Consider the following 15,297-nt stretch of genomic DNA (forward strand, 5'->3'; position numbering starts at 1 on the left):
TGGCCGAGGCTGGCCTTGCAAGGAAGGTCAAAAAACGGGGCACGAGGAGGCCAGCCTCCACCTGCCACTTGTCAGCTGTCGGCGGGGACTTTGGAGTCTTCCAGCGGGGCCACCACCGCATCTCACTTGCCCCCCCCCCCCCGCAGCTGCAAGTCCTTTCCGCAGCTGGCTCTGGGCAGGCGGCCCGGCCCTTCTCTTGCAGGCACCGGCCTTCAGCCCTCCCCCGCTCTTTCCGAGGGCCGGAGCGGGCGGGGCAGGGCAGGGCAGGGCGGGGCGGCCGGTGAGCGCCCAACAGGCTTCAGTTGCTCGGGGAGTCGCTGCTCGCGCCAAGCGGAGACTCCGAAGTTGCAAGTTGGGCGAGTTCAGCCACCAAGTTCCGCGGAGGCAGCCCGGTCTCGCCGGCACCTCCTCCCTCCCTCCCGGCAGCGGCTGAACCCTGCGCGGGGAGGCGCTCTCGGCGGGGCGGCTCAGCTCCCTGCGGGCCGAACTCGCGGGGGCGGCGCCGTCTGCTGGGGCGCGGCGGGCAGGAGCCGCGATCCCGCCCAGGTGGGCCGGCGGGCGCAACCGGGGACTGTCCGGGCAGAAAGCGAGGGGCCGCCCAGAGGCCAAGTCCTTGCGGAGGCCGGGCGAGAGCGCTGCGGGGGCGGCAGGAGCGCCCGGCGACCGGACCATGTTCCAGCGGCACCACCGCAGCAGGGCGACGGTGGCGCGCGGCTCCGCGCTAGAGATGGAGATCCGGCGGGGCCGCTTCCGCCTCAGCCTCCTGGCCGAGCCCGAGCAGGTAGGGCGGGGAAGAAGCCGGCCGGGAGGCGCTCGGCGCTATGAGCCGTGGGAAGCGTGGGGCTGGGGCGGCTGCGCCAGGGCCGCCGAGGAGCCGGCGGAGGCCGCCCACCTGTGGGGCTCCGGGAGGCGGGCAGGTGCTCCGAGGGCGGAGCGGGACCGGGTAAGCGCGAGGGGTTCGGTCGCCTCCCCGTCTGCCCTTCTGGGGACCCGCGGGAGCTCCTCCCCTCCCCTCCTGAAAAGCCCCCCCCCGCGCCGCTTCCCCCGCCTTGGGCTTTTGCCTGCTTAAATCCGCGTCTTCAGCTGAGCGCCGCCGATTCCGAGTGGGGGGGGGTCTCTGGGTGGGATCCGAGGCCGCAGAGTGGGCAGATGCAGCGACCCCCCAGCTTCCCATCTAGACTGGGGAGAGGATCTGGGAGGAAGGTGAGCAGGTCTTGTGTGGTCACACACACACACACACCCCAAATCTGGAAAGGTGTCCAGAGCTCCGACCCAGCCTGATTCTGGCTCCCAGGTGAGCAACGTCCCTGGGGCTTTTGCGGGAGGGAGAAGGAGCTGTGGTCACAGGGGGCTGCCTGTGGGGACGCCAGGAATTGCTGCCTTTCCAGGGCTGGGGGGCAGGAAGAACGTGGCTCTTGCCTGGGTGACTGCTGAGGTTTCCAGGCCTTTGGGAAGTCCTGAGATGGCTTTGTGATCCCACTGGCCCGCCGTGGCCGCTCCATTTCCCTTCTGCCGCTTTTTCTCCCTTGGTTGGCAGAAGAATTCCCCAGACAAGGAGGCCCAAAGAAGCAGATTCATTGTGGTAAAACCCTGAAGCCGTTTTGAAGGAATTCTAGCGGGGGGGGGGGGTACTAAATGTGAGCTTTATTTGTAGTCACGTTCAAATTTCGGTGCTTCTTTTTCTCCCCTGCTGCCATCAGAGGCTAAGGAAGTTCCCTTCAGGAGCCTCTGCTGGATCCAGTCGCAGGTTGTTCACCTGATTGTGGGGGGAAATGTATCTTGGGCTCCCAGCCACACAGACAGAAAAGGGCATGGGGTAGTCCAGTGTGTGAGGCACATGGCCACAGTGCAGCTGTCTCTGGGCCTCCTCATCTGTCCCATTGGGCTTGTTGTCACGGTGGAGAGGCAGGCTGGAGGGCTGCGGAAGGGTCCCTGGCAGGCCTAGCCGCCTCCTGCAGTTCCCGTGAAGCCCGGATAAAATGGGGCAGCAGCGTCTGGATGTTGTAGGAACCAACTGCTCCTTGAGGCCCAGCGTTGGTCAGGCAGGAATCTTGGTAGATTAACAGTTATGGAAGCCGGTAAGCCCAGTTGGGGCCATTTGGTACAAGCCAGGCAGCATATCATGGTTTGCAAGGTGGTCTGTTAGAATAGGATTTAGCTTGCCTCAGATAGGTCAGCGTGCTTGGGATAAAACTGGATTGTGCCATGCTGGTTCAAGTCCCAAGGAGGACCGTTGTCCCTCTGTGACAGGAAATTATGCATGATTAGCCCAGCTGCCACTGAGACTAATCACCTGCTCTGCATCTTTTCTGACTTCCTGCAAAGGATAATGGATAATAGCCTCCGTGGCCCAGGGCCCCTTTGGGCATGGAGGGCAGCGTCTTTGGCTGATCCCATGAGGACTGATGACATAGAAGACTGGACTTGGGTCAACGGTAAACAGCATGAACTAACCGGTGAAAGAGAGAAGGACCCTTTGGTTGTCTGTCTGTAGAAGTAAGAGAAAGAGGACGACATATGAAGGGGACAGGGGTGTGTGTGCCTGATCCTGATGAGTGGAGTTGAAGTGAAGGGCTATAAAGTACAAATGAATAAAATCATTGTGACGTAGGAAACTGTAGGTTGGTGATACTTGCATTTAAGGGAGCAGCTGAAAAAAGTTGGGAAGGAATTGCATGAAAAGAAAAATATATTGTAGAAAGTGTCCTAAGTGGATGGATATGAAGGAAGAAGAGCCACTGGGGGTCATAAGAGATTAAGATGATTGGAAAAGGGAGTTTCTGCTTAGAAAATTCACTGTTTAAGCAAACCTCTGCTTGTATGTTCAGATGGCGAAGGGCACGATAGAAATTAAAAAAAAATCCTTACTCGATTCATTTATGCTGAAAATCTCCTTACAACCTGAATAATGGAAGTTGAAAGTGGACACACCCACCTGGATAGTAAATTACGTTGCAGAACAAAACAGGAGGGTGCAGATTTGTGCTAACAGAAGGTCTGGAAAGAAGGCTTGGTGGAAGAAAGTGAAAGGGGCTAAGAAAAATTCACAAAAGAAAATGATTTCTGCATAAAATGAGGATCAGAGAAAGATATGGAATAATGGAATTTAAAGTGATCCAGGATGAAACCTAGAACTTGAAAGTTAGGGAATTCTCAAAGTAGCCTGTCTGAGTTGTGCAGGGAAATGGCAAATGCTGTATATGTTACAAAAATGATGAACAGGAAGTCCCAAATGCTCTGAAAAACAGCCAGGTTGCAGGTAACTGGCAAATGTTAAAATATGGCTAGGTTTTCCTTGGGGGGGGTGCCGTTTCCAAGGGGGGAAGGTGCAGGGATATTATAAGGTTCCTGCTAGGCGCAAGAAGTACTTGATATGGTCCAGCCCAAACTTCTTCTAGCAGTGCAGGTAAAACATAGAATAATAGGGTTGGAAGGGACCTTGGAGGTCTTCTAGTCCAACCCCATAGAGGGCATGGATGGAAGGACAGGGAGCTGGATCCCACAGGAGGGGAAGTTGCCCTGCCCATCTACCCAGAAAGTCTCAGCAGGCCCCGGAGGAGGTGGGGGCTGGGCCCATGGTGTGTATCTCTTCCCTCCTGGGCTGCAAGCCGGGCAAAGAGGAAGAACTGCCGGGTGGAGGGAGGTAAATGGACCCTTTTCTCACTCTGGATCCCTTGAGGATCTCGGCTGGGACCAGGGTGGATCACTCAAGGACAACTCAGATGTGGGCTGTGAATTGGCCAATCATAGAAAATCATTCATGATGGTCAAAGCTGGGAATGACTGAAATGCTCCACCCAGTCAGCCGCATGGTGGATGCGGCTCAAATTTGGGGGAAGCCGTGAGGGGGAAAAACTGCTCAGGGAAAAACTGGGCCGCCATTCGCTCAGAGAAAGGCGCTGGGGAACCGGAAGCTGTGAGAAAGGCAGATGGCAGGCTGGGCCGCTTTAGGAAAGAGACGGGAGGAGGAAAAACCCGGGCAAGGCCTGCAGCCCCATTGCACAGCTCCCACCGTCTGCATTGGGGGCAGGGTGGGTGAGGCTCTTTGGATTCATAGTCCCAGCTCTGCCCCAAAGGTGCTTTTCCAAGAGGATTTTCTTTCCTTTTCCCTGAAGACATTTCGCTTCTCATCCAAGAACTCCTTCTGCTGCCTGCTGGCTGCCTGCAATTTGGCAGTTAAAATCTCACCAGGCTCAAGGTTGACTCAGCCTTCCATCCTTCTGGGGTGGGTGAAATGAGGACACAGATTGTTGGGGGCAATAAGTTGACTCTGTAAACCTCTTAGAGTTGGGCTGGAAAGCACCGTGAAGATGTATGTCTGTTGCTAAGAAGTTTCTTCAGCTCTGGAGGAGAAGAACTGAAGAAGCTTCTTGGATGAGAAGTGAATTGTCTTCAGAGGAAAGAAGAAGAAAATGCAGCTGGCTCTTGAAGAAGCCCCTTTGGGGCAACCATGACCTGGGTGGCTGAGAAGCTCCATAGAGACATTCAGTCCCAGGGCTGGAAAGGGAAGTTTGTGGAGCAGATCTCTTACCTGGGGAAATCCCGGCTGGCCATTAACTTGGATCATATTAAAGGGGGTTAAATTAACTGAAGAATGATCTCCAAGGACCCCCTTGGGAGGCTCGGGCTGCGGAATCCATAGCCAGATCTCTCCTGCGCCCCCCCCCCTCCCACCAATCTGCTCAGCCCTAGGAGAAGGGCAGCCCCTCCCCTGCCCAGGCCACATTTTCCACCCTGCCTCACAAAGGATGGCACCCCAGGAAGAGCCACCCAAAGAGGCCGTTGGTTGCAGAAGAGGTGGGCACGGGAGCCCCCTGGCACCTCCCTGGGGGTTCAGCTTCTCCTCTTGGCCCTTGAGGGGACATTGGCTGCCCTCTGGTGGCCGAGGGCTGGCACAGCCTGGTGGGCTTCTGGCTGGGGCTTGGACCTCAGAAGGCAGAGGAGTTTCTGGGCTGGAGCTAAGGCGGTGCCTGGCTGGGGTTGGTGGGCAGAGAGGGCTCCCCTGGCCGAGATCGCCGGGGACAAGGGGCTGCCCGCCCACCCGCCTGCTTCCTTCCATCGCAGGGTGGGCGGGAGGGAGGGACGTGTCTGAAGGGGAGGCGAGGCTGCTGGAGAAGCCAGCTAGGAGGGGCGGCCCTTGTAAGATGAGCTGGAACAGGAAGGCTGGTGTGGGGAGGGGGGAGCCAGGCAGATTTCCTGTGCATGGAGCGCCTGCGACGACCCAGGAGGTAAGGGTAGGGGGACAGGAGCAAGGCAGCCATCGTCGCGTAGGAGGTAAGAGCTGGGGAGGGCTAGCGGGGCAGAGCCCCCACTGCTGCACTCTCGGCTCCGGAGAGCGGAGGAAAGTCCCTGGGCTGGTCAGCAGGGGGCAGCAGCATCTGCCTGCCCAGGGCACCCCAAAGCCCCTCAGTCCAAACCGGCCCTTCGGTGAAGCCATGCGTGGGCAGTGGGAGCCCCCCCCCCGGCCCTGGCTGGCAGGGGGTTGGCTCTGCAGAGCCTGGAGGGGAAGGGCCGTGCCCTGCCTGGCAGCTGGGTGCAGCCTCTGGGCCCCCCAGCCCTGCCCTTTCAGGCACAGTGGCTGCTTGTTCTCAGGGTGGGCGTTGGAGCTGCTGGGCTGGCACGAAAGAAAGGGCCTATTCTTTCCACAGCTGGCCCAGGAGACCGGCATCTGCTGACAGAGGGGCCGGGGCAGTGAGGCTGCGGCATCTCCCACCCTCCACCTTGCCTCAGAAGCAGCCCCAGGGTCTGCTGGGCTCCAGCTCCATGGGAAGCCAGGCTTGGGGGTCTTTGCTCTGAAGCCACACCTCCAGGTGGGCCTCGGGGAGGGGGGCGCGCAGGGGGCCTGGGGCAATGCAGGACAAGCTGCACATCCTGGAGGACCTGAACATGCTCTACATCCGGCAGATCGCCCTCAGCCTGGAGGTACCATGCTGGACGTTGCTGCTTTCAGAGGGTGCCGGTGGGGGGGGGGGAGTTTGTGGTTGTGGGTCGGCCTGTGGGTGGGTGTATTTCAATTTATAGGGTCACCCATTTCGCCAGTGTGACTCGTGGGGCGCCTGCGGGAGGACTGGAGGGCCTGGGAGAAGCCCCCCCTCCTGCAGATGCCCGTTTCTAAGGAGGGGCTGCAAACTGAGGGCATGGACTTTGCAGATGTGTCCCTCCATTTTCGGTGGCAACCGTGTGGCTGCCTTCCAGGATGGGCCTTTGACTCCCCTGGGTCTCGGTGGGGTCCCCAGCGGTCCTCACGCGAGGGGAGCAGTGCTGTTCTCAGCCGGCAGCTTCTTGGCACCTCCGGCAGGGGCCCTTCTCCTTCGCGGGGCTCCCTGGGCTAGGCTCTCTTAACCGCGGCTGCCGTGCGCTTTGCCTGTGGCTTCCTTGGTGACATTGCTGCATCCCGTGACTTCTACCGCTCCCCTTGGCCTGAGAGGTCAGTGGGCATGCGGGCTTGGTGGGCGCTGCCCAGGGCCTCCTGGCCGTGTGCCCTGCAGTGGCCGGAGCCCTGGAACTCCGCGTGTTTCTGCTTGGCTGCCCAGCGGAGGAGTTGTGGGGGGCTGGCAGGATTGGAAGGCGGTGGCATCTCTCGCATTGCCCTCCTGGATCTTGGAAAGGGGCAATGCTGATCAGGAAACACCTTGCCTGGGACCCTAAGAGGGCATCAGGTGGCTCCACAGAGTTCGGGGGAGGGGATGACCCCATGATGGCTGCAGAGGCATGAATATTTGCTGCTTGCAGCTGTCCAGCCTTCAGACCCCCCCCCCCCCAACTGCATGGCTGAGCCAGGGAAGGGCCCAGAGCCGGAGGTGACAGCTGTCTCCTTGGGGGGGAGGGGTCCTTCAACCTGGGCCTGGGTCTCCCTGCTGCCTCCCTGAGCTGAGGAGGCTTCCCCACCCCTTTGCTTTCCCTTTGTCCTGGCAGCAGAGGGGGCACCTGGTCTCTGGGTGAATAGAGGCAGATGAGGCTGGAGAGAAAGGGAGGGGCCCCTTGGGGAGGAGGCTGCCCTGCCTGAGAGCAGAAATCCTTGTGCCTTGGCACCGAATGCCCGAGGGGATCCCTCCCCATTTGCTCTCTCAGCCTTCAGCGGATCGGGCCCTCTCTGTCCATCACCCCCCCCCCCCATGAGGGTCCCCCTCTCTGCTGGGAGAGAAGGCAGCCCCCCCCCCCGGCTCTGGGCTTTGGGAGGGGTCCCTCTGCAGTTGCCTCCTCCTCGCGGGGCCCCCGCAGATCCCAGGCGGCCTATTTTTAGGCAGCGGTGATGTCACAGCCCCCCCGCAGCCCCTTCCCAGGCGCCCCCTCCCCGCCGGTGCAGCTGCCGCCCGCAGAAAAAGCTCGCCGCAGTGGAGCGAACGGGGCGGAGGCGGCCTCGGGGTATGAGCCGGCGGCATGGAGAACGGGAAGCCGGCCATGGTGAGGGCTGGGGGAAGGGGAGGGGGCGGCTGCCGGAATAGCCAGAGCTTTGGGGGCGGCCGAGCGCATTCCGAGGGGGGGGCACCTCTCTACGTCCCAATGAAGGCTCTGAGGGGAGGGGGGTCACGATCCCTCCTGCTCTCCTCCCTCCTCTGGGTTGGCCTCTATGCCAAGGGGGCATCCCAAAAAGAGCTGCCCCCCTCCCTCCCCCCCGCAGCATTCCAAGCCGAGAGGCGGGTGAGCTGCAAAAGCTGCCCCCCTCCCATGGCCAGCCAGGTACTCCCCCCAGTCTGAAAAGGGCTGGGAATGAGACTGGGGTGGGGGGCTGAAGGCTGCCGGATGGGTGAGGATTTTCACTGGGAGGGTCTACTGTGGGCTCCCTCAGCCCCCATTTTATAGCAGTGTCTCTTCCTGACATTGGGGGGGGGGGGCTCGGATCCCTGCTCCCCCTGCAGTGAAATGCCTCCTTTCACAGCAAAGCTGCCTTTCCGTAAGTGGGAGGGAAAGGAGGGAGGGCAAAGGAGGGAGGGCAAAGGAGGGAGGGCAAAGATGTGGGGCTGCTCTTATGGCACCAGGCTCTTCCCTGAACCCCCCTGCAAGCGGATGAGGGAGGGGGCTCTGTGGGGCCGCCACTTCTCTCCCCACCGGCCCCTAAAGCCTTTGGGCACCAGGCCAGCTCACCGGCTTCCCCTCCTCCACCCACCTCCAGAGCCTTCTGTCCCAAGACCCCCTTCCCACCCCAAAACCTTTGCACCTTCAGCCGCGTCCCCTCCCCTCCCCCCCAGGGCACAGACCTCCAGAAGAGAATTGACCACGAGATCCGCATGCGGGAGGGGGCCTGCAAGCTCTTGGCGGCATGCACTCAGCGGCCGCAGACGCTGGAGGTGACCAAGAGCCTCCTGGTCTGCAACAGCCGCATCCTGGCCTACATGGCGGAGTTGCAGCGCATGAAGGAGGCGCAGGTGATGCAGCACATGGCTCGGCGGTGAGTTGGCCTCCGGTATCCTTGCTGGGTCGGTTGTGCAGACAGCCTGGAAAGTCTGAGCTGCTCCCTCCCACCCACCCCCACCGCCTCCCGGCCAGTCCCCCCACGCCCTGCTGGGTTCTGTTGCCATGGAAACCTGCTGAGCCCCCCCCTTCCATTGCCAGCATCAGGGGAGGCGGCTGGCTCCCTCCCCCTGGCGGCCCTTTCCTTTCCCTCCCTGCCCCTTCCTTCCGTGGGGATTGGGAGGCAGTCAAGGAAGGGTCTCTGGGAAGGAGCCCCGGGAGCGGGGAATGTGCGGAAGGGGCGGGGAAAGCCTATCCTCCTGGCAGCTTCAGGGTTTCTGACCTCCCTTCCACCATGCTGGGCAGACAGCAGAGCAACCCCCCACCCACCCACCTCCCTGCCCTGAGTCCCCGGCCCAGTCCCTCCTTTGGCTTCGTCCAGGTGAAAACGGGTCACGACTCCCTTCTCCACGTCCGTCCCCCTGGTATTAATTCTGCCTGGGGACAGCCAGGGCCATGAACTCTGTGCTGGTATCAGAGGCTTTTCATGATTGTGGTGGTTGTTGGTGTAATCAAACTTGCTTTCACTCTCTCCTCCCCATCCTGCCCCACAACGTAGTCCTTCTGAGGCTGGATCCACGGACGGTCGCTTACCATGTCGGGGCCGAGTCTGTGTCTCGGGTAAGGAGGGGGCTGGTCTCCAGGGGTCAAGCCTGGCCGAGCTTTGCTCCCCCCATGCAGGCCAGCCTCTCGGTGGGCAAGAAAAGGAACGGGAGGAAGGGTCTTGTCCCAGTCACTGACCTCTCCATGGGACGTGGTATTTTAAAGGCGGCACACGCCTTCCCAGCCTCAGAGAGCGAATTGGTTAAGAGAACAAATCCCTTTTTAAATTCACCTTTTGGGCTTTGAAAGACGAGGATCCTGACAGTCGAATGAGAGTCTCATTAGCATTCCTATTTGCTAATCAGGAAAAGTTTGCTAGGCATAACAGAAGAATCTCACTGAAGGAGGAAGGACCCCCACTGCCCCAACTTCATTTCCCCTCATCTGGGCTAAGGAAGCCGGGCAAAGCTTCGCCTCCTGCCCCAGTTCCCGCCTGCACCGCAGGTGGACCCGACCCTTCAGGCAGCCTTTGAAACCAGCAGGGCCCCCCTGGCGTTTTTGTAACCGTCTTCCAGTCAAGGGATGGCAACTGGCGTTTTCTCCAGCAGAGATGCTGGTTTTTCCCCAGTTAATCCCACCCTTCCATTCCGGCTCCATCTCGCCCAGCCAGGCTCAGCTTCCGGTGCCTTCGACCTGTGGGGCCAGGGCAGGGGGCAGGGGGCAGGCGAGGCTTCCCCCAGCCCAAAGCGCAGCCTGTGCACAGCCAGGACTGGCGTGGGGCAGCAGCCCCCGCAGGCCCTGCTGAAGAGCTCCCCGACCTGGCCTCGCCCGAGGGATCGGTTGCCCGGCTTCTGCTCAGGCTAGGGATCTGCTCCCTACCTTGCTCCCAGGGAAGCGCAGAGGTCCCTTGGAGGGGGCTGAGCTGAAGGTGGGCAATTTCGCCACAGCCATCCCACTGGAGGCCACTCGGGAGAGAAGCTTTTCCCCCAAAGCAGGCAGGCAGAGCAGAAGCCGAGCGAGCCGGTCGCGGCCTACGAGGCCACCGCGCTGCATTTAGTTTGCCTCAAAGGCGGGTTTGGTGGCCGTAAGCGAGCCGCGCATCATCGGTGGCCTTAATGCCACGTGTGGCCCTAGAGATCGTGGTCTGCAGCTCTCTTCCCTTTTTTCCAGATCTCCGGATCCCCCTGATGTGGAAGGACACGGAATACTTCAAGAACAAGGGGGGTAAGTCCCCTCGCTGGTGCTCCCCACATGGTCCGTCTCCTCCCCCCTTCCGTTCGCTCCCCAACTGAACCCAGCAGCTGCCCACAGACTTCCCTCAGGGCACTGTGCTCTGCTAGCTTGGAAGGAGCTTGTGCACCAGAGACAAATTCCTTTGTGTGTCAAATCACACTTTGTGATTAGACAAGCATTTGATTCAAAGCTGCCACGAGGCTGAGTTTAGCTGGAATCTCCTTTGAGAAAGAAAGGACGGCCCTATTTGACCGATGTCTGTGATGCCGCAGATGCCCGGCCGGCCTGCTCTGTCCGCTGTCTGACTTGGCATGGCATTTGAACAGAAGAGGGTGCGCAGAAGTGGCCCTTCCCAGCCCAGGCTCCCCTCAGGTGGTCTCGGCTCCCGTCATTCCAAGGAGACGGCTGTGTGTGTGAATTACGGTTGAGGAGGCTGTGGGAGCTGATCTCAGGGTCTCCATGGGGTCCTGCTCCTTCTGAAGGGCTCAGTGCCCTTGGGGGTCCCATTGCGGAGGGGCCCGGGAATGGGCCTTTTCCCCCACGGACCCCTCCCATGCCTGGGACAGCTGCTTCCTGGCGGGGGGGGGGGGGGGGTTTGCAGGGCAGAGAAAAGGCGGCTGTAGAGAGTCCACTTTGTGCAGGTTGCTTTGGCCCCCTGGTGGATGGAAGTGTTAATGCGGCTTTTGCTTTTCCTGCATTTTATGCCCCGCTGGCTCAGTTGGAATGCCGCTGAATAGGAGTGGAGAGGGAGGGGATGGGTGCAGCACGGGAAAAAGAAATGACAGCTGCCAATTAAGACAGGGCCGTCTGAGGCAGAAGGCAATTCTAAGCTCTGTCCCAGGACTCGGGGCTAAAACAGCCGCTGCTCCCCAGGGATCAGCAGGCCCTTCCCGTACTTTGGAAGAGTCCTCTGAAACTTCCAGCGCCTGTGGAGCCACTCTGAGAGAAGCTGATCAAACACGTGTGTGTGTGTGTGTGTGTGTGTGTGTGTGTGTGTGTATTGCAGCTGGGGCACCAAATGCCCCATTTCCTCCTTTTTTCCCAGATTTGCATCGATGCGCGGTGTTCTGCCTGCTGCAAATCGGCACAGAAATCTATGACACGGAGATGGTGCTGGTGGACAGGACACTGGCTGACATCTGCTTTGAGACCTCGGTGCTCTTGTGAGCCTCGCCTCCCTGGCTGACCACTCACTGACAATCCCGCCTCAGTCCCAGGCAGGGAAGGGGAGGAGGGGGCCCACCCGACTCCAGATCCGACGGGTCCCCAGCACTTTGCCTTTCGGGTGGAATTGGGCGTTTCGGGGCCTGGTGGGAATGGCAAAATCGGTGCCCCAGGGAGGGTCAGGAAGAAACCTGAAGGCCCCTGGAAGGTCGCATTGGCGCTTCTGGCCGGCCAGCTGGGATCCTGGCTGTGCTCAGAGCCTGTGTGGGGCATCTCCTCCTCCTCCTCCTCTCTCCCCAGCACCGAGGCTGCTCCAGGCTTTGAGCTGAAAATTGAGCTGTACAGTGCCGCCCTTGAGGAGGACTCGGCCCTTGGCGCCACCCCCAAGAAGCTCGCCAGCCGCCTGAGCAGCTCCCTGGGGCGCTCCTCGGGGAAGCAGATGCGGGCTGCCCTGGACGGGAGCAGCTCAGGCAGCAACGGGGGGTGCAGTCCGCTCTTGCTACCCCCAGCCCCCAGCACAGCGTGAGTACCCTCCTCACCTACCTGGGGGAGCCTGCAGCCCCCCGTCCCCCCAGCTGCCTCACCAGCAGGGCGCCCCTTCTTTTTCAGGGGGCCCAAGTATCAACTGCTGGCCTGTGCCCACCTTGGCCTTCCGCAAGTCCAGGACGCCTTTCGCACCCATGACCTGCTCATCACTGGCAACGGTAGGCCCAGAAGATGGCTGTGGGCATTCCTGGCACCTGGTGTCGGGGCCCTTCCAGGGCGACTGGGGGTCTTGGGAGGCTGAGGAGCGGCTGCTCACCTGCTTGAGCCAGTGGCTGGAGACCTTTTACTGAACCTCCAGTTCGGCCCCCGCCTGACGCCTCCTTCTCCCCCAGAGGAGAGCTCCTTCTGGCTGCCCCTCTACGGCAGCCTCTGCTGTCGCGTGGTGGCCCAGCCCAGCTGCATGGTGGAGCAGGTGATGGCGGGCTTCCTGAAAGTGCAGGTAAGGGAGGGAAGCAGCCCCCCACTCCCAGGGGACACGCAGTGCCCCCACCCTACGCCCGAGCTGAGCAGGGTGCTGGGAGGGAGGTTTTGGCCTTGGGGGAAAGGAGAAGGGACGTCAAGGCAGCTGCCGCCTGTCTGTGCAGCAGGGGGAGCAGCCGGACTGGCCGAGGCTTTTCTGCGTCCTGCGTGGCACCAACCTTCTCTGCTACCGGCGCCCCCAGGATGCGGAGGGCCAGGAAGAGGCTGCCTTCACCATTGCCATCAACAAGGTTCGGCTGGGACCCCATGGCTCATGGGCAGCCCTGCACCGCTCCTCTGGGCACGCACGCAAATAAGCCCCCAGGCCCTTTGGTGTCCACTGTCCATGTGGGTCAGCTGAGCAAACCTTCCCAGACTGCCCTCCCTCGCCCGCCCCCATGCCACCTCTTTGCTGGCGGGCTGGGACCCTCCCTCGCCAGGTTTCGGATCAAGGAAAACACCCTGGCTATTAATCTCCCCCACTCAGAACCCCCTTCCACAGCCTTCCCCATTCCTGGGCTTCCCTTCCTTCCTGACGCCCTGGGAGAAGGGAGGCCGTTTCTCATCGCTTTGGGCCCCTTCCTGCCTCTGGCCCAGCCCACGGCCCAGGGCATCTGCCCCACAGCCAGGGTGAGCCCCAGGCCTCTTTCCCTGGGCAGGAGACGCGCATCCGGGCCAGCGAGAAGAGCCCCAGGGGCCCCGTCCGCTGCATGTCAGTCACCAACCACTACGGAGGTGAGGAAGTGACCCACACGCTGCAGGCAGAGTCCCCCGCGGAGGCCCAGCGCTGGATGGAAGTCTTCTGGCAGCACTTCTACGACATGAGTGAGTGGAGGAGGGGTGGGGGTGGGGGTAAAGGGACCAGGTCTCTCTGGACGCAACCCTGAGTCCGAGGATGGGGCAGCCGTCCAAAGACACAGGGGGGTCTGGTGTCTGGGGGTCATCAGGGCACAACCTTCACCTCTGAGCTGGGTCTGGGGCACTCCCCACTGCAGCCAAGAACACTGGGGGGGGCTCCAAGGCCAGACTTCCTATGATGTCATAGGACACATCCCCCACAAGCCAGGTGACCCCCCCCTTTACTCCTCCGTGCTCCCCCCCCCCAGGCCAATGGAAGCACTGCTGCGATGAAGTGATGACGGTGGAGGTGCCACCTCCGCGCCGGCCTCCGACGCTGCTGCCCAAGCAGGGATCCCTGTACCACGAGATGGGTGAGGCTGACCGGGGCTGGCATCCCTTGGGCAGAAGTGTGGGCAGTGAGGGCCACGCGTGCCTCCCGGATCTGGAGGGGAGGGTCTCTGTCTTTTCTGCCCCCTTTTCCAGCTCCACCCTCTAGGGTCTCTCTTGCCCCCCATCCAGTGTCTGTGTCTGTAACTCTCTGCTCTCCTCCTGCTCTCCTCTCTCTGCATGTCCCTCCTGTCTGTCTGTCCTGCCCCAGCTCTCCCTGGCGCTGGGGGGCCACCCTCCAACTGCGAGGGGCTTCTGTTGCAGGACAACGCTGTCTCTGCAGAGATTCGGGCACTTCTGTCCAACTATTACAGTGACAGGTGAAGTAACAGTTCCGATGGAGGGGCCGACAGGGCTGGGCCGAGCACCCCCAGCCGCAGGGAGGAGGGCTGCTATGCCTTGGAGGGAACCTCGGGGAGGGTGGGGAGCAAGGCAGGAGGAGTAGATAGGTGGCTGAACGCCCTCCGGACCCACCAACTGACCAGAGGGCCGTTTCCCGAGTGCTTCTGTGCTGAACGGCAGCTCTCCTAGGTGGGGGCTGTCCCTGAGGGAGCCAGGAGAGCCTCGGGGGCCTCTAACGGAGCCCCTCTCCCCCTTTCCTGCAGCTATTGAGCCGGCCGATGACATTGAGGTGGTGACCGAGATCCTGGCTCGGCGGGTCTCCGACCTGGGTGAGCCCGTGTGGCTCTCTCTCTTTGAGGACTCCTCGCCTGGCATCGCTTCCAGCTGCAGCTCCACCACCGGCCCCACGCAGCCCCCCTGGGGCCGGCCTCGCACTCTCTCGCTGGACGCCAAGCTCAGCAGGCTGAAGGGGCGTGCAGGGCGCCCACCGCCTTCCCCTTCGCCCAAGGCCCGTGGCCCCTCCTGCTCCAGCTCAGGCTCCTCCAGCAGCCGCAGCTCGACTCCGGACTCGGAGCGGACCCTGCAGGCCCCGGCCCGGCCCTGGTTCAACCCTCGCCTGTGGCTGCAGTCCCAGGTCTGAGGCTGCCAAGAATGGAGGGTCTGCATTGTTCTTTGCTTTGCCAAGGCCGCCCTCCCCACCCCTGACCCCAGTGGGGGGCCGGCCTGGCTAGAGAAGCAGCTGGCTACAGAGTGGTGGGGAGGCAAAGCCCCCCAGCCAGACCACTCCCTTTGCAGGAGAAAAGCCCCTTGCTTTCCCCTGTAAGGAAACTGGAAGGTTTGCTGTTGAAAGAGAAGGGAGGCCGAGCTCTTTCCTTGCCAGGGGCCAAGGGTCCCCATTTGCCTTGACCCCCCCCCCTCCTCAGGCGGCAGGGATTTGCATGGAGGAGGAAGCGGGAGGGCGGCAGCCTCCCTTCCTGTGGATATGCATTAAAGTGTGTTGACTTGCCCTCTGTAGTGCCGGCTGGGTCTGTTGGGGAGGGGCTGGCAGAGTCCCTGGGAGGGGGGGGGGGGCTTTGGCAGCTGGGCTCTGCAGGGCTTGCTCCACTGCTGGGGAGGGAGGGGGGCACAGGGGTGGTTACAGTCGAGGCTGGGCTTTCCTGCCAGGGCAGAGAGCGGAGAGACCTCCGCCTGAGCCCCTTTCTGGGGTAGGAACGACCTGCTGCAAACCCTGCTCTCCACCCCCCCCCCAGCAACCGATCTCCCGAGGCTTTGGGGGAGGGGAGTCTGGGAGGCCAGGATGGAGTAGGACCTGCCTTTTCCTGGGCTGCAGTC

General features: G+C 61.5%; 1 protein-coding gene across 3 annotated transcripts; it reads left to right on the top strand.

The window, feature by feature from the left end:
• Positions 1-266: 266 nt before the first annotated feature.
• On the top strand, positions 267-14,972 carry RTKN (rhotekin). Of its 3 annotated transcripts, none has more exons than XR_004255982.1 (12): positions 267-781; positions 8,190-8,389; positions 9,011-9,072; positions 10,165-10,218; positions 11,273-11,390; positions 11,692-11,913; positions 12,001-12,095; positions 12,270-12,376; positions 12,522-12,647; positions 13,056-13,221; positions 13,503-13,943; positions 14,229-14,317. XR_004255982.1 is itself a non-coding variant. In XM_032224488.1 (12 exons), exons 1-12 carry the CDS (start codon positions 671-673, stop codon positions 14,603-14,605), a joined length of 1,743 nt encoding a protein of 580 aa, XP_032080379.1. In that variant the 5' UTR covers positions 267-670; the 3' UTR covers positions 14,606-14,972. The 3 variants fall into 3 exon arrangements, 2 of the variants coding, with proteins under 2 accessions (XP_032080379.1, XP_032080380.1); XM_032224488.1 differs by having other exon boundaries at positions 13,503-13,607; positions 14,229-14,972; XM_032224489.1 differs by lacking the exon at positions 267-781 and adding an exon at positions 5,781-5,922 and having other exon boundaries at positions 13,503-13,607; positions 14,229-14,972.
• The last annotated feature ends 325 nt before the right edge of the window (positions 14,973-15,297 follow it).

Source organism: Thamnophis elegans, chromosome 9, assembly GCF_009769535.1.
Source record: "Thamnophis elegans isolate rThaEle1 chromosome 9, rThaEle1.pri, whole genome shotgun sequence".
NCBI classification, from domain to species: domain Eukaryota; kingdom Metazoa; phylum Chordata; class Lepidosauria; order Squamata; family Colubridae; genus Thamnophis; species Thamnophis elegans.

What these genes read in the sequence shown, in the direction of transcription:
- RTKN (XM_032224488.1), top strand. Translation starts at nt 671, where the DNA reads ATGTTCCAGCGGCACCACCGCAGCAGGGCGACGGTGGCGCGCGGCTCC. An exon ending in TCACCATTGCCATCAACAAG is followed by an intron (nt 12,648 to 13,055) that starts GTTCGGCTGGGA and finishes TTCCCTGGGCAG; the next exon opens with GAGACGCGCATCCGGGCCAG. An exon ending in GCAGCACTTCTACGACATGA is followed by an intron (nt 13,222 to 13,502) that starts GTGAGTGGAGGA and finishes CCCCCCCCCCAG; the next exon opens with GCCAATGGAAGCACTGCTGC.